The 27752-nt window shown below is 42.0% G+C and overlaps 1 protein-coding gene across 2 annotated transcripts in view; it reads left to right on the top strand.

The window, feature by feature from the left end:
* BMPER (BMP binding endothelial regulator) overlaps window positions 1-24797 on the top strand; it is a 148987-nt gene extending 124190 nt beyond the window's left edge. For both annotated transcript variants that reach the window (XM_068405195.1, XM_068405194.1), the window contains 2 exons: window positions 17911-18041; window positions 24251-24797. In XM_068405195.1, coding sequence (XP_068261296.1) covers window positions 17911-18041; window positions 24251-24432 — 313 coding nt within the window. In that variant the 3' untranslated portion in view covers window positions 24433-24797. The remainder of the gene's footprint in view (window positions 1-17910; window positions 18042-24250) is intronic.
* The last annotated feature ends 2955 nt before the right edge of the window (window positions 24798-27752 follow it).

The following is a 27752-nucleotide window of genomic DNA, read 5'->3' as shown; positions in this document are numbered from 1 at the left end:
GCACTTTCTGAGGCAGGAAGGGGCAGCTGAGGCAAGAAGGAGGCAGGGGGACTGCTTTATCTGGCATCACCACAAAAGCAGTCGAGTCAAAGCCTGAGGTTAGTTAACTGTGAGACCACCGTGGCTCCCTGCTGAGCCTCCCAAACTGACTGACCAGCTGTCTAGCTGGAAGATGCTTCAACCCCAGCTCCTTGGTCCTGCTGGGCCAAGCTGCTCCACAGCTGGGCAGCAAGGGACTGAGTCTGGCCACATGGTCAGGAAGGCTCATGGGCTCCAGTGTCCCCAGAGCAGAGGCTCCACTTTGCTGTCCTTCACAGCTCTTCTTGTTCCTCTTGCTACCATATTTCGTTTTCTGCTTTGAATGGCAGGGGTTCAAAGCAGACTTGGGAAAATACATGGTTTTCATGTGATTTCTGAAGATAGATATAAGCTCCGTGAAGGACCAGATGTAGGATGGTTAGGGGGAACAATCTCATAGTCACTGGTGAGACTATGACTGTATGTGATACTATTCCAGTGCTGAAAACAAATATAATGTGTTACTGCAGAGCCAGATCTGGGGTAGGAAAGTTGGGGAGAGATCCTTGCCTGGGGCGCTCTGTGAATCTCTACTCTTTCTAGCGAAACTGGACTGATTTATGGTTGTATCTGGAAACTAGAAGTGGCCCAACATGGATCCAGATCCAGAGGCAAATGTCCTTAAAACTGAGTGTTCCATTGTGTGTATGTGCGGATATGCGTATGGGGGATGGAGAATGAGTTTAGTTTGTTACTAAATTGGAACAGATGTTGGATCTGGGATTGGAGATTTTGGTACTTGTCTTTGTCCTGTGGAAACAATGCAATGCTATCATTTCAACTGGCGAGTTGGAGCTGGTGTGCAGCTTAGGTCTCAGCTTTGTTACCCTCCGAGCTCTGAGGTTTATCCAAACTGAAACACAAAATAATACAATTCAAATGTTATGATCTCAGAAAACCAAAATGGAAATAGATGTTGGTAACAAATGTTGATACTCCTATGGACAGAAACCTTTCAAAGTCCCTCATGCTTTAGTACTGGTGCTCTAAACGGGTCAGATTGTGTGGGCAGCTCGAGATCACGTATCAAAAAGTAGAACTGCTTATCCTACGTGTGATAGAACTGAAAATGGCATCTTTTTATTTTTCAGACTTAATCCTCCTATTTACGATTTTGAAATACGGCTAAGGAAAATCCTATATGAAACAAACAGACAAAACCAGCATACAAGAGAAAAAATAATGAATGTACATACTGAAAGGGAACATTTTATTCTCCCCAAGTAATTCATGCCATTTTATGGTTTATTTGAAATGAAGTAGTCAGTCCTGGTGGGATAATGAACAACTTGGCACATGCATTCGGTTGCATCCATGGAGAAACAGCTCTTTCTGGAGAAAAGTCAGTATGTGAATATGAGAGAACTTTTTCAGAGCTGGTCGTGTAGGATGAGACGTCAAAAGCAGCTGGTGCTGGCCAACCATACCTGGCATTACAGACAAACAGAATTTTACCCTGGGCTTCAACAGGGACAGAGTTATGCCAACACCAAGTGTTTCTGGAAAATCTTAACCATGAAAGAGCCTTCTTTTCTCAAGCCAGGCTGTGTCCTTCTGTAACCAGCTTTTTGGGAGAAGGGAGAAGTTGGCCTGAGGTTAACCACCACATGCCCAGCTGGGACCAGCTCAGAGATGGTGAATGTGAAAATGCTTAAAATATACTCCTTAGCCAAAGCTAGAGCTATTTGCTTAATATCCAAGCACGCTTCACTTAACAGTTTCTTAAAAATACAATTAGTCATTTCCAAGTCCTAGCTACTCTTTTTATTTAACCGTAACATCAAAAAGCCTTACTCATAGGTTAAGATCCTAGGGTGCTAGTGTCAAGCACAGATCAGAATCTCATTGCTGCCCTCAAAAAGTTTAAGTTTTAAAGATGTCTGTTTGTCTAGCTCTGCGGAGTTCGGTCTGTCCCATACAGTGTTATACATTGTTCACCCAGTACTGAGCTTCATTTGATAAAGGACCAGCCTGCTTCGCTGCTAGAGCTTCCCCGCTGCAGCTTCCCCATCAAACCGCTTCCTCCACTAACATTTCAATGGGATTGAAAACTGGGTGTATTAAGAAGCAGAGAGAGGAAATAATAATGGGGTGTCTGCAATATTTCCTATCTTCAAAAGTCACGTTCTCCAGCCTTTCTCCTTGCTCTTGCGAAACATACAATCGGGTCTCACTCGGTAGAGTCAGGTCAGAATGATGCTTACATGGAGTACCCCACGGGGCTGAAAGTGCACACAGCAAGAGGTTTGTTTTAGGACTTACTAGATGGCATGCTGCCTTGGAAGGCAGTGCTGTAGTATAATCATCAGGATGCCTTATAAAAACAGATCTGAAGGAGTACAAAGGAGAGCTATTTACAGTGCACAGCAATACATTTTATTGAGTGTACGCAACCAAGAAAGGTATTTTTCTGTACTTCTGAGCACATCTGTAGACACCCCTACAAGTACATTCCCGAGGAAGTTCTCTCTTCCCAATGTGAAATAAAGACCAAAGAGTAACAGCATGTGGGCATAAAAATTAATGGGACAGTTTGCATAAAAAGTAAAGGGGGGGGGGGGGGTAATACTCTGTTTTTCTGAATTTCATTTCTAAACATTTAATTCTGACCACCTCAAGTCTTCCTGCACTTTAACTTAACTACAGCCTTTTTGTCACTTCCCGTCATGAAAACTGGACAACATTTCTGTGAGATGATAAACAGGTGTTACTTTTCATTCTGGCGGCAATGGCATTTTGGTGCAGGATGAAATAATCCTACCATTAAATAAGAAGCTCACAGTGGTGTTGTGAAGCTTAATTTGTTTGGAAAATGCTTTGCAGTATTCAGATGAAAGGCACTCTGGATATTCAAAGTATTATTACTGCACAGCTGGTGGTCTACATGCTGCAGATGTTTCTTCCATGCTGTTGCGTGGTTACTTAAGTGGCTTCTTAGTGCAGATGTTCACGACTGAGCATGCACAACCTCCTCTGCCTATGTTTTTGACACGGATTTTATTACTGCTTGACTTTTGATCTTGAAAAGAATATTCCTCCACTGGTGAGGCTGGAGTTTTTTCTCTCTTTTTTTTTTTTTAAGGCTAGTAGGTGCTATGTGAGTGTGTGACTATGTCCTTGTTGGTTCAGTCCCCATTGCAAACGACAGCATCTGCAGATATTTACTGTGGGCCTTTCTCTTTAGCCTCCATTTCCTTCTGTGGCTTTTACTCATTCCCACAGTGTTTGACTCTGGGGACTTTGCCTCTTCTGTTAATACTCCATCACCATCACTCTCTTCATGCAGATGTGATGATTCCCTTTGTACTCTTTGCCCAGATGGGATCAAGAACCTCATTGCCTCTTGATTCTTTCTTTCCATGGCTGCTGCTGCTGTTACATAAAGGGATCTCTAAGAACCGCTGGGCTTGACAGTCACAATAATATAATCTCTCTGAGAAGATTTCAAGATAAGATGAAATTCTTACTGAACTGAGTAAACAAGGCTTTTGTCTAACTGAAGTGCAACATATAGCCTATTGCATTACTGACCTAGGAGTAGAAAAGGAGCCAACCTGTATGCACACACAAAGTACAGGAGTACAACGGTACCGGTTCTGGTTAACACAGATCTTATTGACAAGATTCACATGGAAGACAGAGAGGATTGGTACAATATACTGCAGCGTTTCTTCTGAAGTAGCTTGAAGAACAGATCTCTCAGGACAGCATGTTCAAGAGCAACTTGTCTTGCAACTCAGAGGAATGGCCACAGGCAAATAACTTCAGAGACCAAGGAGAAATCACATCACTTTCTGTAGCACTTTCTGCAGAATTCACCATGAATCAAAGCAGAAGGCTCAGTCGGTACCCAGGAAAGCTAGATCTGAACGGAGACACCTTGAGAAGATGACCCTGGCTACATTGTGAGGTGATCTGCATCTTAAAGACTTGGTCATTTCCCCTGTTTTTAAGTGTGTAATGATTTGCCAGAGCTTATGAAATCTTCTATATGGCATCTCTGGAGACCATAGCTACTTTTTGTACACAGAACTGATATGGCTTATGCAGATATATACAAGTTTATTTATACTCCTGTGATCCTACTGAAGTGTCTCATCCTTTCTCTGGGTTTGTCTTCGTAGGCACAGCTTTCATTCTGCCTCCCTAACATGTCTGAACTGTAAGAATTGCCACAGATCTGTGTAACAGGATTTACTCCACCTTACTTCCTGCTCCAAGGGGACAGACTTACGGTACTGCCTCTTGTCCAGATCCTCATCTTTTTTCTCCTGGACTGCTGGTACTGCAGTTATTCCTCTTCTTTCAGTGCAGCTATTTCTAATATTCATGTGCCCTGCATCACTGAAACGGGAGGAAAGAGGGAGGGAAGGAAGAGCTTCTAATGTTCTCTCATTACTCAGTTCATCCCCCCTGATTCATGACCAATACCTCCTCCCCTCTTCTGACATATTCCTTTGCTCATTCTGGTTCGGTATCTTAGCTGAAATCTAGTCATCATATGGGTAACATTTGGCTGCATATAATCTCATTCATTATGATGTAATCATTTGTGATTTACTATTGCTTGGTAACGAAAGTTTCTTTTGCACATGATAAAAATTGCGTCAAATCACTGGCCCCAGAATAGTGGCTGAAAATCAATCAGAAGGGGCTTTTTCTTCTGCCACTTTGGCTTGAGATTGAAACGTTTCATACAGTAGCTCTGCTAGGAATAAGCTGGGCTTCCTCACTAATGTAATAAAACGCAGACCATCCTAAGGGGATGAGGGAGTTACATTCCAAAACTTGCACTGCAAGCGACCAAAGTTTAATGGAAAACTTTGAAAAGATTCTATTAAAAACCAATTTTCCTTCTATATATCATATGCTCTGTTTCATGCTTTCCCTCCTTTTTTTCCTTACTGGCACGAAAACAGGATCTTTGTTTTGACAGAGCTAATCCGCTCATGCTTTCATACGGGCCCTCGGGCTCCCCACCTGTGGAAAGATCCATGGGAGCAGAAAAACTACTGAGCGGGTGCCACATGCTCACCTCAAAGGGAAGAAATCAGTGGCCTCCCAGAGGTACGGGCTGTAAACATTGTGGTTCCCGAGGACCCATGGAGAAGATGAACTATGAATCCTGCGTAACCTCCAGCACCAGTTTTTCCTTCCGTATTGCCTTCTGGGATTTCCCTCTCCTGTCAGCTGGGCTTCTTCAGGAGATGTGCTATATGGGCTGCTCTGCCGCAGCTGTGCCGCCTCCCTCTTCCTGAAGACTGAAAGGCACACTCAGCGCTGACAATTTCTACCCGCAAACTTCACTGGTGAGAAAGGTTTAAAGTAGCTTGCAAGCACTGCCAAGTTTGACAGCAAGCTTCATAACAAACTGGTACAGCTCTGAGATGTCTCCGCTGCTTCTGTGGGAGGGCCAGGGAAGATTTTATGGAGTGAAAAGTGATGGAGAGAGAATGAATTGCTTTGTGGCTCCATCAGGCAGCGTGCTCAAGGTGGCTAATATCAGGCACTGATCTGCTCCATAGAGTCCCTGCCTAGCCAAAAAAAAAGAGACAAAGTCAAATTCAGATGTTTAGGACTTTGTATACAAGATGAAGCCCAGAATTTATCTTAGCATCTTTGCCACTGGGCATCACCCACAGTTGAGCAGGAAAATAACCCGTGATGGTGATTGTTCTGTGATAGGGAGGGTTTGCTCATGCTCATGGCTGGCATTTCTCTTTAAAGACGGTTCACATCAGAGCTGTCTTTGTATTTAGCTAAGTAAATGACTGTGCACAAACCAACATACTCATAGGTGAGTTTGTCATGAAGGAAAACCAACCTTGGCTCCATCTGCTTGTACCATCTCATCCCGTCTCACCCAGAATTAGGTCATTCTGACTTTTATAACATCCATGTGGGTACCTGTGGCTCCCAGGCCAAGCTGATATGTTGTGGAGTTGCTATGTCGAGTACAGGAAATTTTAATTCATAACATTTTAATTCAGGAAGCTTGAATTTAATGTTCAACTGTGTCCTGAAAGAATCTGGATCCTTCAAAGCCCTGAAGTACAAAACTGCAAAAAAAAAGGCTGATAGCAGTTCTAAGTCTTAGCTCCTGTGTTGTCAGTAGGAAAATCCCCATCAATTTCAGTGGAGGCAGCATTTCATCCACTGTTATTTTCAGGCTCTGTACGGTGTTCTGCAATTGACACCTTGCACTCAGGAAGGTTAAAAAACTGTTGCAGTATGCAGAGCATCTCTTATCCAAAGCTTTCTGCATATGAAATAGCAGGCTAAGTCAAACTGACCAGAGACCAGAAACCAGGTCTTTGCCTCCTGGCTGAGTCCTGTGTCACTATCGAACTCTTACACTCACCCTCTTCCTCTGGTCTATCAAATCTTGAATGGGACCACAGCAGCACTGCTGCTATTTTAAGGTAGCCCTTCTCCATGGGCAGGAGGGCCTCACTGTCGAGATGACAGCTGGGCTTATGCCCACCAATGCCTACACGGTCTTGAGAACATGCAGAACAAAAGCACAGGTGCCTGAGGAAATGTAAAGGCAGGAGCTAAGTAGCCAGCATGAAAAGGTTAGCCTTGCCGGGGTCAGGGCAACCAAGCCAAGACTACAGTTTTGCATTTGGGTGTTTGAATTCTGCTGAAATCACGCTTTATGTGCCTATGTCTTCATATGGGTCTGGGCCAGAACCATGCAGGAAGCCATAAGACCAGGAACAGAGCGGTTTTTTGAATGTTTCAATTCAGGTAAGCTGTCTCTTATGCCACTTCTTGCAAGTCCTTTTTTTAGCAGTTATCTTTGATGAAGAGCCAACAGGGAGACCTCTGAGATGAAATGCATTGGGAGCGTATGACAGGCTGGAAGGGTGGCACGCTCACCGAGCCTGACCTGGCTGAAATGAGATTTTGGCTCTTGGTTTGTAAAGGGAGCAAGATAGAGAGGAAGGCTGTTTTCTAAGTAGTGGTCTCCTATATGCTCTTTCCCTTGCTCTCTTTCTTTCATATTCCGTCTGGAGCCAGCAACTTTTTAAATGCTCTGCAGCCACCTAGAGGAAAAATATGCTTGATTGAAGTTAATTTTATATGGGTTAAGCCAGGGAGTGGGCTCTGCAGAGTTTAAGAATGTGAGTTTCTAAATTAGCCAGCCTGTTTTTTATTATTATATTACAAGACCTCCTTGGAAATTTATACAGTGAATCATCATCAAAAGCTGAAGATAACTTCAGTTTACATTTACACTTCGGAAATATTTTCTGCTTTGTGTTCTCATCGTGCTTGTTATTGGATATGACACATTTTTATGACAGATAGCATAGCAGAGCCACGATGTATTTTGTTGGTAGAGAAAAGGAGATGATCTGTTTTGAATTTTTATTTTAGATGATTTAAATCTTGTGTTACTTTGTACTTCTATCTCATGACTATGGCAATATGCTATTGGTATATCGACATGCTTTGTGTTTGTGTAGGGCCACGACTTCAAAAACCTCTCAATAATTTTTGAGGTTCTGTCTAGGATGTTTATAAGCTCCTGAAAAACCTCTGGCTTTCCTCAGATGAGAACTGTCACACAGAACACACTAATGGGCTCTCTGTCTACTAGAGTGAAAGTTGATGCAGTCATATTAGATTAATTTAGTCTATGCCGTGTTCGTTTGCACTGTATGAAACATAGTAACAAAGTTTAACTGTTGATTGAAAGTACCATTTGAATGCTATAAAATTAGATATTAAAACATGTCTGTCTTTTTGAAATTGAATTGAAATGACTCATTTTTCCTCCCTCTAGGTAAGATATGACAGTTCAGTCTCCACTTGTGTCTGAAGAACTGGAGAATGGGTGGACTCTTCTTTAAAAATCAAGTCTAGACATGGAGAAAAAGATAAAATGTTATGTTAATTACATAATGTAAAAGCTCAGAATGATGATGGATTTTGCACGGTAGCTATGCCAGAGGACACTGAAAATTCCATTACAATGGAGTGACTCTGTCATAAGGCAAATTCCCATTAGCAGTGGAAGTGCTAAGCTAAGCATGTGCACACGGTGAGCTGAATGGAAATATAGAAGTACTAGTATGGATACTGAGAAGGTCCACTAAGACATCCTCCATTTCTTTTCCTCTCTTAACAAAGGCTTGATATACACATCTGAAATACCAGTGTGATGTGGTCAGTTGGAGTAGCTTGAATACTGCTGCATGATGTCAGAACAGGATAAATAATAAGGAATTGTATTGGCTTAAGAAATACAAAACAGGAAATAATGAAATTTAGGAATTTGTCTAGGTTGTGGTTTCTAAGGGGAAATTCTGGGCTTCTGGAAACACACTGCCACAGTGATGAGCACATAGGCTGTACACCTTACGCTACTGGGCCTATGAAAGATGGGATTTTTGGTAGAAAACTGCTTAGGAGGTGACTTTCTGAGCACTAAATCCATAGAGCACCAAGAGTTGTTTTCACCAGAAAGCTTTGCACAAATGCATGATAAGCCATATCAGGTAGCATTAGACATACAGCTACTGTAATCTTTACCAATTATGTGATGCATATGTGCAAGTCGATGACTGTAGATATTAATCCACATGTTGTCCAGCCAACATGGATTCATGAAAGGCAGGTCCTGCTTGACCAACCTGGTCTCCTTCTATGACAAAGTGACCCACTTAGCAGATGAGGGCAGGGCTGTGGATGTAGTCTATCTAGACTTCAGTAAGGCATTCGACACTGTCTCCCACAGCATCCTCCTAGACAAACTGGCTGCCCAGGGCTTGGATGGGTGGACTCTTCGATGGGTTAAAAACTGGATGGATGGCCGAGCCCAGAGAGTGGTGGTGAATGGGGCAAAGTCCAACTGGCGGCCGGTCACTAGCGGTGTCCCCCAGGGCTCAGTTCTGGGGCCGGTGCTGTTCAATATCTTTATAGATGATCTAGATGTAGGGATTGAGTGCACCCTCAGCAAATTTGCAGATGACACCAAGCTGGGTGGGAGTGTCGATCTGCTGGAGGGTAGGAAGGCCCTACAGAGGGATCTGGACAGGTTGGATAGATGGGCCGAGACCAACGGCACGAGGTTCAAGAACAAGTGCCGGGTCTTACACTTGGGCCACAACAACCCCCTGCAGCGCTACAGGCTGGGGAAAGAGTGGTTAGAAAGCAGCCTGGCGGAAAGAGACCTGGGGGTGCTGATCGACAGCCGGCTGAACAAGAGCCAGCAGTGTGCCCAGGTGGCCAAGAAGGCCAATGGCATCCTGGCCTCTATTAGGAATAGTGTAGCCAGCCGGTCTAGGGAAGTGATCGTCCCTCTGTACTCGGCACTGGTGAGGCCGCACCTTGAATCCTGTGTCCAGTTCTGGGCCCTGCACTTCAAGAAAGATGTTGAGGTGTTGGAGAGAGTCCAGAGGAGGGTGACCAAGCTGGTGAAGGGTCTGGAGGGTCTGACCTACGAGGAACGGCTGAGGGAGCTGGGGTTGTTTAGCCTGGAGAAGAGGAGGCTCAGAGGTGACCTTAGTGCAGTCTGCAACTACCTGAAGGGAGGTTGTAGTGGAGTGGGAGTTGGCCTCTTCTCGCAGGCAACTAGTGATAGGACAAGAGGACACAGCCTCAAGCTTCGCCAGGGGAGGTTCAGGTTGGACATTATGAAGAATTTCTTTTCAGAAAGGGTCATTAGACATTGGAATGGGCTGCCCAGGGAGGTGGTGGAGTCACCATCTCTGGAGATGTTTAGGAAAAGACTGGACATGGCACTTAGTGCCATAGTCTAGTTGACAGGGTGGTGTCAGGGCAATGGTTGGACTCGATGATCCCAGAGGTCTCTTCCAACCTGATTGATTCTGTGATTCTGTAATTAACTGAAGAAATATATGTCTTCAGAAACCAGGTTCCAGCTTTTGAACCTTCAGTATCAAGTTCCAGGTGATATTCCTAAATTTGCCTCTGTATCTTTTTTGTTGGCCCAAACTTTTTATTGCAAATGACCTCTTTATAAAGAGTCTGGAAAAACTGTCTGTTCTAGAGCAGAGTTATTATGGTCCTTGTATTTTCCAGCCAGATAGACAAACCATAGATCGTACAACATACAGACAGTACAAAAGTAATCTCACCAAAGAAAATGGAACAAAGTGTATGTATACTGCTCAAGTAAGCAAGTAAAAGAGAGCTTTTTTGATGGGCACATTTCAGGGTGATATTGGGCACTTGTTTGAAATGGGTTAAGAAACTTAGGCTGTACGTCCTCTTTATTCCAATAATTCTGTATACAAAGTCGTATGTAATGTGCACAGAGAAGTGGTTTTTAACTGTTTCACATCAAGCTATATGCTACATATGAACTCAAACTCAAATCACTTGAGTTCTCATACATACAGGTATTTATTTCAAATGCCAGGACTTAAGTTTAAACTCTGCATGGCCCAACACAACTGAAACAGAATAAGACGAGGTGAAAACTCTCTCCTGCTTTCTAAAAGTGACTGGGAGCAGAAGTCAGCTCTTCCAGGTCTGTGGATGGTGTTTCCATATTCTGGAGTTTCTTGAGCAAAAATCCACTCTCTCTAAAGGTGGCAAGTGAGCTGCTCAACTGTACTGTAACCTTCAGCTCTAGGAAATATTCTGAGTCAGACCAGATGCTTCTTGGAGCCCAGCGTGGGACTTCATTGTCTTCCTCAGTCACGGTTCAGCTATTTCCCTGTGGAAGGATTTTAGCCAACCTTTCCATTCTCAGGACCAGAAAGAACATTTAAAGCCACAGAGGCCTTTAAGGATCCAAGGACAAGATAGAAAAAGCCTACTTGACATGTCAGTGGGAGAATTATCGTGAAGAAAGAAGTAGGGGAGATTGCTGTACTGTTTTGTTCTTTATTTGGTTCTTCCTCCTTCCCTCCTTTTAAGTGCCTTTACCACTGCTACTACGTATTCAGGGAGATTATAAATATGGTGTCAGGGTAGTGCTGTCCTGAGAACTTTAATTTTATGCAGTTTTAGAAAATGTTCCAGAACATTTCATTGTTCATTTTACCATATTCTTGTGGGTAATGGTGGTTAAGGCAATAAAACACAATTCTGGCACAGCATACCCTTTATATAAAGGTTAAAAATACACATAGAACACTCTTTTTGGCATTTTCCAAAAGCTTTTGGATAATACTTGTAACAGCACGTAGTATAGATTTGTGGTGATATTGTGCAGCACAGTATGCTTTTTCAGAGGTCTACACGGACCTTCATTTATTCAGTGTCTGGAAAATACCATTTTTGCTTACCCTCTGTGAAGAAAGTATGGGTTCTGACTTTTTTTAAAGGAGCTGGATATGCAAAGAAATCAAAATTGAATTGCGGTCTGTCTCTGCTATGTTGGAAATTACCAACAATAATTACCACTTGCATTTAAAGCATCCTTTTCCCAAGCTGACTGAACTCTAAATAACTGCTTTGGAAGGGTGCCTTGGCAAGGCAGGGATGGATGTGGGTATCTTGTGCGATTCTGTTTAATTATCTCTGAGTGCCAAGTCTATATCTGGAGCAGGAACAATGGCACTCAGCGTTAAATTAGGACTCTTCAATGTGTGTGTAACGTGACTGCTATGCCCTAGAAATCTTAGATCACATGCGGCTCTTGCGCTTTGGTGGAGTTGTGTATTTTATGATTTCTTTCTGCTTGGCTCCATGGGGCAATACACTCCAGGGCTGACTCAAATTTGCCCAAAAATCAGGGATCAGGATGAAATCTGAAGGCATGATTCAAATGCCTACTGCTGCAAACTCCTCCTCTGCAATCTGCCAAAAATAACTCTGATATTCTCAAGCGCTATGGCCAATGCTCTCATTATAGGAATGAGATTTCCCAATGGAAAGCATAAGCCTGCAGTAGATTTGCTATGCACTGCTTACCAAAGATGAGCTGTGAGTTCCCTTTCTGCTCCCACATTTTTAGGGTTTTCTGGAGCCAGTTCAGCAGTGTGGGAGTTCTTGTACCATGGGGGAGTCTCCAGTACAAAGCGCACATATGCTGCCTGCCGCTTCTTCTGGGCGCTCTCCTGCTTACCTGAAAAAACAGGTTAAGGCACTGATGGTTTAACTTTGTTATGGATGCCTTTATCAGATCCCCAATTTAAGGCAATGTTACCATTGTGATGATGTGTGGGAAAAGCACAGAGGGAGTGAAAATATAGTTACCTGTTCTTGGAGGAAATGATCCTTGAAAATGACTGCCTTTGCTGCATGAAACAGTTTGTTCCCCAGGCAAGTGCTTTGAACGAATACTCAATAGATGTAAGGGCTTCTGTGTTTTCAGCAGCCTCCAAAATTACCTTTCTCATGAGTTATTTGCTGCTTTTGCATTATTAGTAGTAAATTCTGGAGAAAGAATGATCTCAAGCCTCTGATTCTCAAGCCTCAAAGCCATAAAAAGTCTCCAGCTCTACGTACAATGCTTCAATACTTCAGTAAGATTAAACATGCAAATACAGACAAGAGAGAGCTTGCAATAGCAACAGCATGAGCCTTTCCATTATACAGCAGAATATGGCTCATCTTCTCATCTTCTTACCTTGTGAAATGACTTCTCTAGCTGGGGCCATAAATAATGGCAACTCATTGAAACTTCATGGGAAAAACAGCCCAAATTTTCTTGTAACTACATAACTACTGACAGAAGCCACTGGCTTTTATTTTTCCTGTAAAGGAAGAGAAAGGAGGTCTAATTTTGGATCAGGAAAAATAAATCCTGAGTGTTGCTGCTGAATTGTGAACACTCCAGTGTGACTATGGGAATCCAAACTCGCTGCTGTGTAGAGTGTGGCTATTTTCATAACCAGTGCTAAATTAGGCCAAGCTTGTACTAAAACTCTGATTTGGCATACCCAATAAGAAGGTATCCCAAGAAGTCTGTCTCACAGGATGGTGGGGCTGGAAATGAATCCTCCTCTCTAGGCAGATGACCCTTCAGGCTTTGGAGTTTGCAAGTGTACAGCTTATCCCAGGTAGAGAGGAGAAACCCCTTCACCACCTGATGCCTCTTCACATATATAAAATGGATGTAGTCATGCAATATTTCCAATTGCTTCTGTTGAGACCTACTGGTGGAAAGAGGAAGATGTTAGTGTTTTCCATCTGCGTAGAGCCCCTTGAAGGTACCAAAAGGTTTGAAAAATGCACTGCGTAACATTCCTGTTGTGAAATGTGAAAAAAAACATCAATGCAAAAAGAAATAGTCCCTCCTGAAATGGTTGGTTGTGGTTTTGGATTTGGGTGTACTGCAAAGGAAAAGGAACTGCTGATGTTCAGCAAGTGAACATCTGCAGTTTCAATCCCGCATGGCATGGATGAGGCTGTAGGCTGCATTGCTGTGATCTTTTCTTCTTCTTCTTTTTAATAGTGCATGTAGCACAGGACTCAGTTCTTCACCCTTTGTGGGACTTGGAGACTTTCCATGGTTTAATGTGAAAAAGGGCTGTTGCTGAAGGAGCGTAGTCATCCAGTTTGCTTTGAAGATGTGGCAGTAGAGCGTGTGTGTTTGTCGCCTTCAAGGGTGTGTCCCACAGCTGCCGAATGCCTTCACTTTCATGGATTTCCCCTTGCAACAGTTTGTGATTATCCACACCCAATTAGCCCCATCCCTGGAGGCAGCACAGGCAGCATCAAAAGGAATCCCAGTGAGGCACTTGGTACCAGTTGAGGACTAAGAGGCTGGCTGTGCTCTGGTGCTTATTCGGAGGAGGGACTCCAGATAAAGCACACCACCACAGCCAGATATTTTTTAGAAATGTAAATATGTCCTTAAAAGAAATGTAAGTTTCTTTTGGACCACAACATCATTGCATCTCTATATGATTTCACCGAGGGCAGAGCTAAGGCTGCCTGAAGTACCTTGTGTGTATTTCCATAGCTGGTAAAATGGCTTCAGTTTATAAGGAACTTGCACTGCAGTCTTCCTCTGGGATTATTTCTATATGACTGTAATGTTTCGATGTTTAAGCTTCTGATATGTAGTCTCAATTTTACTTCATTTAAGCAAATGTTTTGGTTTTGGTAAAGAGTTACAACACCTTGGAAGACCCAAAGTCTCCGTTAGTGTGCAGTATGGTAACTTGTCAGTGCGGCTTCATTATCGGCATAATTCCAAAGTTTTACTAAGTGTATTTTCCTGCTGTTTGAACAGTCCAGTCAGCCTAGAGTACAGATAAGCCTCTGCATACATGCATTTCATGTCACTGAATCTATTTATCGGATTCAAAGGAGGAATGAAGAGGAGGCAGAATCTGCAGTAGCAGAGAATAGTTTTTGAAATGTATCGATCACTGGAGAGGGTAAAAAAAAAAGCTATGGCCATACCAAAGATTTTTGCAAGGGGAAAGGATTAGGACAGCACACAAGAATCAGTTTTTAAATTTACCTAGTGAAGCATCCCGTAATAGCCCTCTAATACACCTGTAACAACAGTAACTGTGAGAAATGTAATTAAATGCAAGAAGTAAACACGTTTTGAAAAAAATACAGACCCAAAGTCAAAGCTTGCCCGTGGGCCATCGCCAGCTCCCCCTCACTAGCCAGCCCCCAGAGGAAGGACATCTTTTGCTTCCATGTCCTGTCCCAGAACTGCCCTTCGACTCTTGGGGTGGCTATCAAACCAACCATGTACCTGCTCCCTGCTGATTTCAGAAGTGATATAAAAAAACCCCTCTCCCCTGACTGCCAATCCATCTAACTACAATTAATATTAATGCATTAAACTTGCCAGCAAGGAATTTCATTAGGGGAAAAAAAAAGGTTTTATTTGATTGACTAGGCTTGGCAGTTGTGGATATAGTTTCCTTTCCATTCATTTTTCATTTAACCTTAATTAATGAATTAATTTACCCTTACAAATAATTAGCAATTGTAATTCATTAATAAAACTTCTGCAATATGATTATTGCTCCTCAGCCAAGCCTAGGGCTTGAGCTCAGCAGCTGTCACCAGGATTAAACACTTCAGGAAAATAAAAATTACACAAGCGATTAGGTGTGTAACGGATCAGAGGATCGTTTGTGTCGCACGTGGCGTGCTGCCTTCCTTAGGGGGCACCCGTGCTGCACACTGTAGCAAACAGCGCTGATCCCAGCCAGAGTGGAGATGTTTCACTCTGGATGGATGTCCAAGGCCATTTCAATGCCAAGGGCTAATGACGTTGTATTGCTCACATGCATGTAGGGGCTAAACTCTCTGCACCTTCAAAGAGCGTGGCTGCCCTCCTGCAGACTGGGAACGGTGCCCTGGCCTCCCTACTCCCCCAGACCATGCCCAGGCTTTGTCAGGGTGAGTGCTAGCCTTGCCACGAACATGTTAATGATTAAAAAGACTGCGTGATTGGTAGTGAGCCTGGAGATTTCCTGACCTGATGCGAGCACCTGAGGTAGCTGTAGATGCATTGACTCAGTGCAGGAGGTGGCATCCCCCTCTGAGTAATGGTAAAAAAATGTATTTATGCTCTAAAAAGCAGAGGAAGTTCCTCAGGTTTAGGATTTTATAATTTCTAAGGCAGGAAGTCAGTGAACACGTAGCCAACCTAGCACTGGCGAGCATCCCTCAACACCGCAGGCATTAATAATAACCAGACCTGAGTGGAGAGCAGTAAAACGGGATTGATAAAGGAGGCTAGCACAGAAACAAAAAGATGATGAAATGCTATCTTGATAATGGACTCTATCTGTGGAGATTATTACAGACTCTCTTTGTGATAATAATTTGCTGCAGTAGCAAGCAAGCATCTACTTCACCGTAAAATGAGACCTACACCTCCTAAATGGCACGGGGTACACGGAGCAGTGCCTGCTGCAGGGATGGTACCAAGGGATCACAAACATGTTGTGGCCAAAGAAAACAGTGTAAAGTTATTTAGTGTGTCACATAAAAAGGTGACCGTTTGTGCTTATACAAGGTCTTTTATCGGCTAACAACATCAAACAATGCCAAGGATGTCGTGCTAATCTGTTCCTTGCAGCCTATCAGCTGTGATACCCCTACAGCAGCATCTGCTACCAGGAAAGATGTAAAGTGACTTACTGCAGAACTAAAGTGAAATAAAATTACATTGTCCCTAGAAAATAAAGTTATTTCAAATGAAAACCACTGGTCTGTAAATACAAACATGGTACGTATTTGATCCAAAGCAATTCTGTTTATCCAAAATATATACATATCAGTAAATGCAGGACAGGTAACCTTTTTACATCAGCACTTACGTTGCTTATTTGTCACAGTGAATTTGTAGGTAATTTCATGTAGGGGGTCCACTGAGAGCAAAATGATTAAAAGCTCATGGAAATGTCAAGCAGAACTGTCAGTTTTCACCGTATGAATGGTCACTGAAACAGCCAGCGACTTTGGCAAGGGGAAATACTCCTCTTTAAGGGGCACTGTTGGATAAGCAGAAACAAGCTTGTCTGTGTTTGAAGGACCGCTAATCCTCTCTCCTAGTTTTGAATAAAGGGTCCCAAATGACTCTAGAGCAATGTATGGGCGTTAGGGCTCCTGATCACTTTGACTGAGGTGCTTGCACCTTTTCCAAGCTATTAACTATTCAGCTATGGGGAAAGTTTCTGGAAAATTAAGCCTATATCCATCATTTTCTTATAGACAATTGAATTTTTGGTCCACAGCAAGACCAATTGACATGGAGAGCTCATTTTTTACTTCTGCTCTTGGTCTTTCTGGAGGATTTGTGCCTCTCACAAATGTTGCCTTGTCCTCTCAGGAACAGAGAAGTTCCTGGAGGTACCTGGAGCAGGGGGCTTTTGCCCAGTGACACCCAAGGTGCGTGCAGAGAGCACCCTCAGTGGAAAGCAGAGGAACTGAGGGCATGATTTTCAGAGGGATGAGTGTGTCTTCCCTGTACCTTGTCCCTGCCTTCTAATGATTCCACTTGGAGCAGCAGATACATTTCTGAATTTGCATTGCTGCGTTTGCAGAAGCATCTAAGCATTTTGCATACGCAGAAACTGCTGACTGCAAATCTGCCAGCTCTTGCCAGTTATATTTTAGGTCTGTGCCAAATGGGCACACGTTCTGGATGAGCTAACTTGAAATATAGTGGTGACACACGCAGTAGCAGTTTCACTTAGGGCCATGTTAGCAGCTTTGCTCCCTGCCGTGTTTTGTGGTGATCCCATCTTACGCAATGGAAGAAGATGGTGGTATTAACAAGTGCCTGGGGGGTTTCCTAGCATGAGAACTGCTCAGTTATGCTGCATCACCCCTGCTCCTTTGGAGTCTCTTAAAATCTGGCATTTAGTAGTGATGCTGCTAAGAAAATAGGCATATAACTATTTTGGGGCCTCCAAAACAGGGAGAGGCTGGAGGTAACCTGGAGAGAAAGCACCATTTCTCATCCCTTGCATGAAAAGGCATGTGCTCATTACCTGCAAAAGTCATTCACTTAACACTGCTGCTATTATTACGGGTAAAATTGTTGAATGATTAATTTCCAGGGAATAAGAAAGAAGTCTTTATCTTGTGTTGATACAAAATCATTACAAAAGTAGAGTTTGCCTTCTCCCACTGTGGTCTTGGTCCTCTCTGCCTGATGTTTCTTGAGTCGTCTTCTGACCTCTCTGTTTCTGCGTTGTTATCTCCCTGGTGCTCTTGAGACTTCACTGCATCAGAGCAGCATATCAAAAAAGAGATGAGCCTTTGGGATGTGACAGCAGAGACACATTTAACTTTCTTGCCATTTAGCACAAGTTGCTGTGGCATTAACTCCACGTGACTGGAAAGTGAACGACTCCAGACCTCGGACAGGTATCTGCCAAAGCTTTCCTTGCTGATTTGTTCTGGGGCTTCGTTCTGCAGGTCCTGTGTGACAGACATGTGTGAGTGCCCAGTCCATAAAAACTGCTACTGCGAGTCGTTCCTGGCATACACCCGCGCCTGTCAGAGGGAAGGGCTGAAAGTCCAGTGGGTACCGGAGCAGAACTGCGCAGGTAAGCGTTTTGGGACCACTTCTTTGTGAGCCAGTGCATAGGCTAATAGGCTACTTTAGGATAGGCTGTCCTTTTACTGGTGGAGAAGGATCAAAATGAACCGGGTAGAAAGGACTGGAATTGCATCAGCAGGGAAGCTGCATCCTGAGTTATGGAGAAAGACCTTACCAGGAAAGACTTTCAACCATCAAATACTAGAAATGTTTATTTCACTGCAAAATTTTTCACCTCTAATACCGCCTATCTTAATTTTATGTACTTCCAGTAAGAAGTACATGCCCTTTTCTTTCAGGATATGTAAATAGTTGATTGCAGATAATGTTTAAACTCCTTTGACCTCCTGTTAAAGCATAGTTATATTTCCACAGACAACATACATACATGATTGCAGTGGGTTCCACAAGGAAAGAAGAGAGAATGTATTTAATGGGAATATTAAGATGCAAACCTGTGTTAGTTTTGGTACTTGGACCAGATTCCCCATGTGATTAGGACTGCATTAATTGCAAGTAATTGTGAGTAATGATTTCCATGAGAAGTGGTGGCCTGTGGTCATGGGCACTTGAAGTAAAATGCAGTATTGCAGATGAACATTTTCCCTGATGACAGTCTCATTAATTTAGAACGTTCTATAATGGCATCGGTTTGCCTGGAAATGTATTCGGATTTATGTAAAGCAATTGCCAGTAGTTGGAAAAAAAAATGAGAGAAGGATACTCAGTGCTGGTCAAAGAGCTATTACTCTGTGGTCCATTTTGGTGACTGTGTGTGGCTCAGGGTCTACTCTCTCAACTTCAATTTCCTTTTCTGTTCAAGGCACGATAACAAGGATGGGTGAGTGACAGAGCAAATTACATTTGATGGACTGTTCCTGAAAGGCTCATTTTTTTTCTGACAAAGGAACAGAACAATCCAAACAGGGTGTCACTAAGTGAAAGCCCTGTTCAAGGATGTGGTCTCAGACAGCACTAATAACGTGTGTAATTTTAATCTATTGATCTGGCAGCAGATCCATGCAGAGCCTGAAACAAGCATCCTGACTTTTTTTTTTTTTTTTTGACCAAAGCACTTCAGACTGAGGCCTCACTGTGGCAGATGCTGTAAAAAGAATAAAAAAATTTTAGTCCCTGCCTTAAGGAGTTTATACAAGTGTTGGCATATCACGACTTAACTAATTGAGGCTTCTTTTCACAATTTTTTCTGGCTTTTTACCAAAGACAAGAAAAGTTTCTAAGGCAAAAACAGTCCTTGAGAGAACATTATGAAAGAATTCAAACACACATCTTCCATTAAAGCTAATGAAAGAAGTGTTTAAATCCACCCAATTTTTTTAATTTCAGTGCAGACTTCTAGACAGAAAGGGGAAATATTGTTAAGCAGAAAATATAGATAAGCTGTATATAGTTAAGTACCCTCAAAACACTTATTTACGCATCCAACGTCAAACAAGTAGCACCATCCGCAGTAAATCGTACGGTAAGCATTAAATTAGTGCATCCACCGCACTCCATATGTTACCAGTGGCCAGCATTTTAATCTTTAACTTACTTTTTTCTCCCTAAAACTTGTAGTTACAATTATTGTGTCCTAATTACGGAAAAAAATTCTTGGGTATGAAACAATATATCTGTAATAAAACTTCAGCATTCTGTGACTTTCATTTCCTGCTTGACATTTCATAGCTGGTGGGTTACTTGGAAGAGCTGTGTTCTGATGAAAATGGAGTATACTTATTAGTAAAGTCAGGTTTTAATTATTCTTTTGTGTGTTATAAAACCAGATCTTGTGTGGTTGCCAGTTCCTCTACGCTGACTGCTGTACACTTAGCTCATTTTTTATAATCTTTAGCAAACTTATGTTGTCTGGAGGGCTAGCCAAACAGGGTGCTCGGGAGGCTGAATTCCATGCCCTGTTCCCTACATGCTCTTCCTCCTGCCCCAGTGTGGCAGCATGGCCTCCTCTAAGTCCTCCGCAAAATACTGCTGCTCAAGGTTTGCTGTCCTTTGAGGTTGGCTCGGTAAGGGGAATGTCAGCTGTCATTTAACTGGAGGAGTGAAGAGAAGAAGCTAATGAGTAAGGAAAATGGTTAGGGTCGGAAAGGGAACTGAGACGGTTTGGAAAGCAATACTGGCTTCCATGGGAAGTACTGGGGAGTGAGACCTGTTAGTATGGGCACAGGAAGAAATATGTGTGAAGGAGAAGAAGAAAATCCAGGAGAGACAGCGTGAGGGAAAGAAGAAATAAGAGAAAGTGATACATGCAAGAGGGAAAAGGAAGGATAAAAATGGAAGGAAGATGTTTGAAAAGGAAAGGAGAAAAAAGATTTATTTTTTAGCCCAAGAAAGGCTAAGCAAACAGTTTATAAAGTGCAATTAAGTAAACTGAAGTGGTGAAAGGCCTTGGGCCGTAGTAATTTAACATTGAATTTCTCAGGGCACTGAGAGAAAGAAGACTCAAGGGTGGCAGATGGCAATAAGTCCCTGCCATGGGCATGACTACACAGGCAAGAAGAAAAAGCAGATATGGACTATAATGAAGTGCAAAGTGCACTTGGTAACACTGATGTGCTGACATGCTCCAACAGCCTCATAAAAACTGAACAATTTCCTCTTTTTCCTGTGTGATTGGTTGAGCTAGAGGAGGATGAGTGTGTATCTGATTTTGACTCTTCTCTGCTGTGGAATTTTCTGGCCAAAGTCACTCTTTTTCCCTGTTATATGTTGCTTTCCTTTAATTGCTTTATTCCATGTGAATACATATCAGAAGGCTCTTGTGACTTTTCAGTGGAAACTCATTAAAAACTGAAAGCTGAAAAGATTAATATAAGTGTATCATTAGAAGATCAGTGCCCAGATCTATTGCCTTCTACTGTGTTAGAAGGAGGTGGTGTGAATTGCAAGCACCACGAGTGACATTCAGTTCGAAAGTCCTACAAAACACCTCGAAAGCCCAAACTGTGCAACACCAACAGAGGAAGCATGATGATTCATTGATACACAAATATTAGCTCAGAAATTTCTGTGGAATCAGATTTCCCAGATATCATCTGCCAAGGGAATCCTTCAGCAGTTCCATGCTAGGTATTTTGGCTTTTGTGTTGGGGAACAAGAATTCCTCCTAAATAATTACAGCCATGTCTACAAAGACAGGCGCAGACAGATACAAGCCTTCTCTGTGAAACTGCCAAACTGGCTGGAATAAACCAGCTCTGGTCTGAAAACTCTATAGCCTTATTAGGCAGGGTTTATTAGCTCAGGCACAGCGCTGTATTTATGTGACTATATGGCTTCTGGACTGGAGCTGGCTATCATCCCGCCAGCTCAGAAAGCGGTCTGAGGAAGCTCACGTCTGTCATGCCAAACACATGTTCTAGAAGAAGAGTGGAAAAATCCTGTTGGGACTGGTAACATTGCAAAATGCAGTATTATTAGTAACTTTTGTACTTTGGGGTTGGGTTTTTGATTTTTTTTGCTAGTGCACGAAGGAAGTTATTACTAACAGAACTCGGTTCTTTAAGAGAGGAATTTGCCTTAAAAGACGGGTGCAAAGGCATCACTTCTGTTTTCCATGTTTACATGGTACTGATTCATTTCAGCAGTCCCTGGGAAGCCTACTGCAGAATGTCTTCATTTTTATTATTGAAACTGTTGATGAAGTGGAATGTTCTGGATCAATCACACCACATGTTAACAACTGAAGCACTCAACAATAAAAGCCATCCAGGGAACTTAAACAGCAGCCATTGTACTTTTCTGATTTTTCCCTTGACAGCAAGTTAATAATGCCATTACAGACGGCCTACAGCAGAAAATAAAGTCATCATATCTTCTACATGGCATCATCTGAAGGAGAAGGAGGTGTTTTGACATACCACATCCATGTGTGGTAAAGGAGAGCTAGGGACTACTTACAGATGCCATGGCTGTCAAGGGCAGCCTGTAATATATTCTCATTTGCTCTGGGGCAGAGATGAGGAAGTGGAAAGGAGATCACGGCCAACTTTCCTCAAAGCCACCGGCTGAGGCACCAAGCAGCTCAGGTGGAATGAACGGGGCAGCTATTATTGCAGTAAAGCTTTGTGGGATGAAACCTGTGCAGCCCAAAAACTGAAGCTCGCAGACCTTTATGGAAACTGAATGTACTGAAACCTAATGTTTCAGTTTGTGGTTGGTCAATTAGAGTTCCTTTGAAGGGAAACTCACTTTCAGAGAGGAGGAACAAAATCTTCTAGTAATCAGCCCCCTTAAGATAATTCACGTTGTGTGTGGACAATCACTGTCCATCTTTGAACATCTTGGTCTGCTTTTCTGACAGTTAATACATTGTTTGCAAAGCTCCTGGGAGCTCTGCACATTTTCCTTTCCCCTCTTATAGAGATTCAATCTCTATTCTTAACACACTGTGTAAGTGCAAAGTTTGTTGTGAATCTAACATTGTCCTGTACGCTCAATATTGCTTGCATGTTTTTCCCACCTTCTAAGTTTGCTGTTTCATTTAAATTTCATTTTATTTCTGCCTTTTGTTTGTTCCTTCTTTAATGTGCATGAAAGTTATAATGCAGAGCAAGACAGAAGTGTAAAGCTGGAAAAAAGTTCTCAAAAGATCTATGCAGAATAAGCCTATCTTGAACATTGCTGAGAGATGTTTTTTCCAGCCTATTCTAAAATGATGTTCAAAAAAACATGTCTTACAGAGGTTTTAGGTAGCTTGCTCCAGTGCCTTCTCATGCTTAAAGCTAGAAAGCATTTTTTTTCCCTCCGTAATATCTACCTAATATCTAATATCTATCTAATATTCAGCTGTTGATTCTCTGTAACTCCAGGGTCATTTTCTGCTGTACTATCCAATTTTTCCAATTTTTTGTTAGCTTATTTAATATCTGTGCCCTGAGAACTTTGTACGCATTCTTGCCAGAATTCCTTCCTCGGGGCTTTTCATGTATGTATAAATGTCATAACATGCAAAGGAAGTAAAATTTGCAAGAAGCTGATGCTGTTTTGAAGATCACTTTGTTACTGGTAAAGAGGAACCCCTTAAATTTATGATGCCTTAGCACTAAGACTTCCATCCTCTGTGATACACTCTTATACATATTTAATCAATTTATTTTCGCCTGTTTTCTCTTTATGAATAATAACAGTACTGTAATGGCATTCTAAGGCCAATTCTCACAACAAAACAGCATTTTTCTGTCCCTAACAGAACTGTTCTTTAAAAAACGTGGACCTTCAATCTGTCTCAAAATGGAAGAAACCTTCTCAATGCAACCACCTCACTGTAAATCACAAGAGATGATTCTGGATGCTTGAGAGCCTCTTACCATCTATAAACTATTTATCAGTACTTGTTTTTGCCATCAGCACAGCCGTTAGAAAGAATAACAGGCTTTTATTTGCTATCGAACCATGTATTATTCTCCGTACTAAAAAAGCAGGATATAAAATGTTAAGAGTTTAAATATTGATCTGGTGGGGGTATAGTGCTTTTAGCTGAGCCCTCGGTGGTTTCATGTTGGAAATGCTTTGAACTATCATCAACTACATAAATCAATGAAGAGATACTGGAATCATTAAACACAAGAATGCTCATTCTCAGTGATCCCTTGGTAAAACAGCCTAAAGCATGGAAATAATTGAGTTTTAAAAAAAATTGTTTTAGAAATGGTGCTGCCGAATTAACAGCAGTGTTTTGATTTGCTGCAATATGCAATATTGAAAGTATAATCTTGGGAATAGGAAGTCTGACATGGTGAATGACTCTCCTTTCTCTTCTTCTTTCTGTAGAGTGAGTGGGTCTGATGATAACTGTATGTCCTTGTAAATGTTTCAGGAATCTTTGACAAAAGGCATTCTAACAAATAAATAAACAATATTAAGCTTTAAATATAAAGCATAGATCTGCTTATAGATACAAACCTTGCCAAAGCTTTATATATCATTAGCTGTGTTAAAATCCTCAAAAAGTTCAAGACTGCTAGGAACTGGATACCTTTTTGATTAGGAATTTTGCTACCTTTATATTTGTGATGTAAAGTAGTGTTGCATTTAATATAGTGGAATCTCTTTGCAAGTAATCTTCTCCTCCAGATGATCATCATATCAAAATGTGCTTTTTGATATTTGCAGTAGAAACCAAGCAAACAGATACATAACTTTCCTTGTGGGACTCTGTGTAATATGCATATTTTGTTCCTTTTAACTTCCTTTCAGCAACCCAGTGTAAACATGGTGCAGTTTATGATACTTGTGGTCCAGGATGTGTCAAAACGTGCGACAACTGGAATGAGATCGGCCCATGCAACAAGCCTTGCATTGCAGGGTGCCACTGTCCGGCAAATCTAGTTCTTCACAAAGGAAGATGCATCAAGCCAGTCCTGTGCCCACAGCGATGACACTAGTTCTCTTTCCGCGGACACTAATGTGGGTGTTGCTGACCCCTTTGATGCTCACAGCCAGTGAAGGACTCCAGCTGTTTGTGTGCCGATTCTGCAAAGTCCACGTCTACTCACGGAGTGTAAATATGCTCCTGTGTGTGTATTTATGTGTGTTTATGTGTACACACATGGCACCTAGAAAGATATATAAATGTATACTGTGTGTATGTAGATACACATACCTATACACAAGTGCCCTAAACGTAAGTACAACCCAAATATTTATATATGTCCACACACACAAATATACATCATTTCTATATATCATAGAAGGATGAATTATTATATGTATATTTTTTGCTATAAAGTTTATGTATTATTATTTCTAGGAGCCTGATCTGTAAGTCATTGTATAAATAAACCAGGTGTTTTTAATATAATATAGTGGCATGAAAAGATTGGATGACTTTGCCATTGCATAAGTTTGTCGTTTCCAAGGAAACTTTTCTAGGGCCATAGCACTGCCAGACTGGATTAGTTTCAACACAGAACCTGGATTTACAGTTGTACAGGAAACATATTTCTCGGGAGATGGAGGATTTATCTAGGAATATTTCATGCGTACCTTAGAGCTGCATAGTGACTGGTGACAGTGCTTAATCAGGCAGAGAAAGCTGGGGATCGCCTTTTATGCTTTACTGAAATAACTGTGCGAAAGGATTTCCAAAGCTGGTTGGCCAGCTGCCAGCACAGAGATATTTCTTTCTGGAACGGCACCAAAAAGTCAAGGGCCAGATTTTCAGAAGTGTTCGGCACCCAGCAGCTCACTTTGAAAATTTGACCACTTCCCATTTCATATCCTAATGCCCCGTCTCCGTTGTTGTGTTTGGCAGTAGCTGTGAATACACAATAAGGAGCTTGAAGAAAATATTCATGTACATATTAGCCCCTCTAACATGTTTGAAACTGCTGGGTTTGTTTCATATTTCCCCCAAATATTATGCAGAAAGCAAATCCCACTGTGAATTGGAGTGTTTGATTTCAGCGTGCCTTCAAACATGAAATAATGCCGGGTTTAGTAACTCATTTAATTTATCAGCATGGTTTAGAAGAAAGACCAATTCACCCCACCAAAAAAAACAGTAGAGAATGTCAAATGCTAATTGGAGAACTGCAATTTATTTCTTTACTGGTCTTTTGCTTGAGGTTTATGAACATGTGGGCTCTGTGAAGTTTGCATGACTTTTGAAGTCTCCCAGGGGAGAAGCAATAATACAGGATTTCATTAGAAACTGTTAAAAAAGCCATACAACTTTCTCAAGCCCGAAGGGAGCGGGGGGCTATTTTTCTTCCACTGGAAAACCTCTTGTAGAGCCTGATGGAACGATCTCTGGAGATGACAGAAATCTTTGGGCATCTGATGTAGGTTTATAATGAAGTAATATCCTCCCACACAGCTACTTCCATTATGCCTCGCGTTGAAATTGCACATTGTAGTGCTTTGAACAATTTTCTCCTTTAATTCTTCACTCTCCAGGAAGTTTTGCAGGGTCTGAGTTTACAGTGAGTGAGTGGGTGCAACGCACTTGGGTTATACAACCTATCTGTGATCCCATCCTGGAGGAAGATGCTGAACGAGCCTGGTTAGCTTAGGCACTACACTATCCAAAACGCTGCACCACCACAGCGTTAAAAAGAGCTGGGCAAATAATGCCAGGAGCGTTCCATGGACGTTTATCCACATCTTAAATAAACTCAGCTTGGTGTTTTTATGTCCCCTTTGTGTTCGTTTTCTCGGAACAATCAAATAATTCGGTTTTACTGGCAGAGAGGGTTTCGAAGCCGCATACACAAGTGCACTGGGAAGCAGAATTGCAAATGTGCAGACCCCATCAGAGCAGGAAACTAGAAGAGTTTTATGTGGCTCATGTGATAATTGAATGGCAAAGCTGAAATTCAGAACAATTGCAATTGGTCCAAGGAGTTAAAACATAAAATGACAGTCATTAAAATAATTTAAAACATCAGTTAGACTGAAGAATATTTCAGCCTGTGAGCTTTTGATGCTGAGATATGGGGTCTAAGCCATTAAAAAGGTTATTTATAGGATAGATTTTCATTACTGATAGATTTTCATTACGTACTGCTCAGTGTTTCCAATATAAAAACACGGGCAAAGTGAATTGCGTACATGAACAGTGTCTAGAACTGTCCTTCCCTTTTCTTCTCCTGACTGATGAAGGTGAGTGAAAGGTGAAGGGAGAGCCCTCCAGCTCTTTTGAGGCCACTGATCGCATTCAAGCAATGCTTAATTGACGCCAGGTGAAGAGGTGACTAGTCTATCTGTAGGACGAACTCTATTTTTAAATCTTAAAATGGTTCGGTTTGAAACCTGACCTACGGGTCACCTTAAAATGAGGACTCATTCCTCGGTTTAGCTTTTTCACATCTGCCTAATTAAGGGTAGCCCCCTGCTTTTTTGCTTTAGTGATGTATACTGAGGAAGAGAGGAATGTGGTTTTACCTCTAAGCTGTCTGATTGTGCTGTAGAGCTTTTTCCTCCAAACTCCGCCGTTTTCAAGGCAACAGTAAGGGCTATCATCTGCTCAGTTCACGTGTACAGTCTAAGGTATAGGAGTTCTGCTTTTCTAGAAATTGCCCCCAAGTTTCAACTTGGCACAGGTTTTATATCCATATCTGTAGTTACTCTGTACCCAACTGAGCTATTCAGACCAGATCAGTCCCAGCTGGGGCTGTCTCACTCTCCTGTTCACCTCTCTTCTTCCAGGCTTTTCAAAAGTCTAGCCCAGTAACATCAATAACAGCATTACCACTGGCCTCATAGTGTTTGGGTTGCAGCCCATCTTCCTCCTTAGTGCAGCATTCTTTCTAATTTTGCTGTCTTGGCTCATGAAATATTACCCCTAGGATGCTAGGCCTCATGAAATATTACCCCTAGGATGCTAGGCCTCATGAAATATTACCCCTAGGATGATAGAATAGGCAACTTCCTGTCTATCACTGGGGATTTATTTCTGACAAAATTCACTGATAATCCAATTTTAGTATGCTAAATGTGTTCAGTATGCAATAATGTGTTTTTAATAATAGCATAAGGTTGATAATCCGTATGGTATATTCACCATGCAGAACTGATGGCTGTGTAAGTTTCGGTCTTGATTATGCTTATGTCAATCTGTGCATATAACTTGTGCCAATTTGTAAGGTGAAATATATTTGAAGGAGCAGTGGTTCCAACCAAAGAATGATCCAAAGGGAAGTCTGAGAAACAGCTCTGTAATCCAATGGATGGAATCAAGGAAAGACTTGGATCAATA

The sequence above is a fragment of the Nyctibius grandis genome, chromosome 7, assembly GCF_013368605.1.
Source record: "Nyctibius grandis isolate bNycGra1 chromosome 7, bNycGra1.pri, whole genome shotgun sequence".
In the NCBI taxonomy this organism is placed as follows: Eukaryota; Metazoa; Chordata; class Aves; order Nyctibiiformes; family Nyctibiidae; genus Nyctibius; species Nyctibius grandis.
Note: the sequence above shows the minus strand (reverse complement) of the source record. Positions and strands in the feature narration are given on the sequence as shown.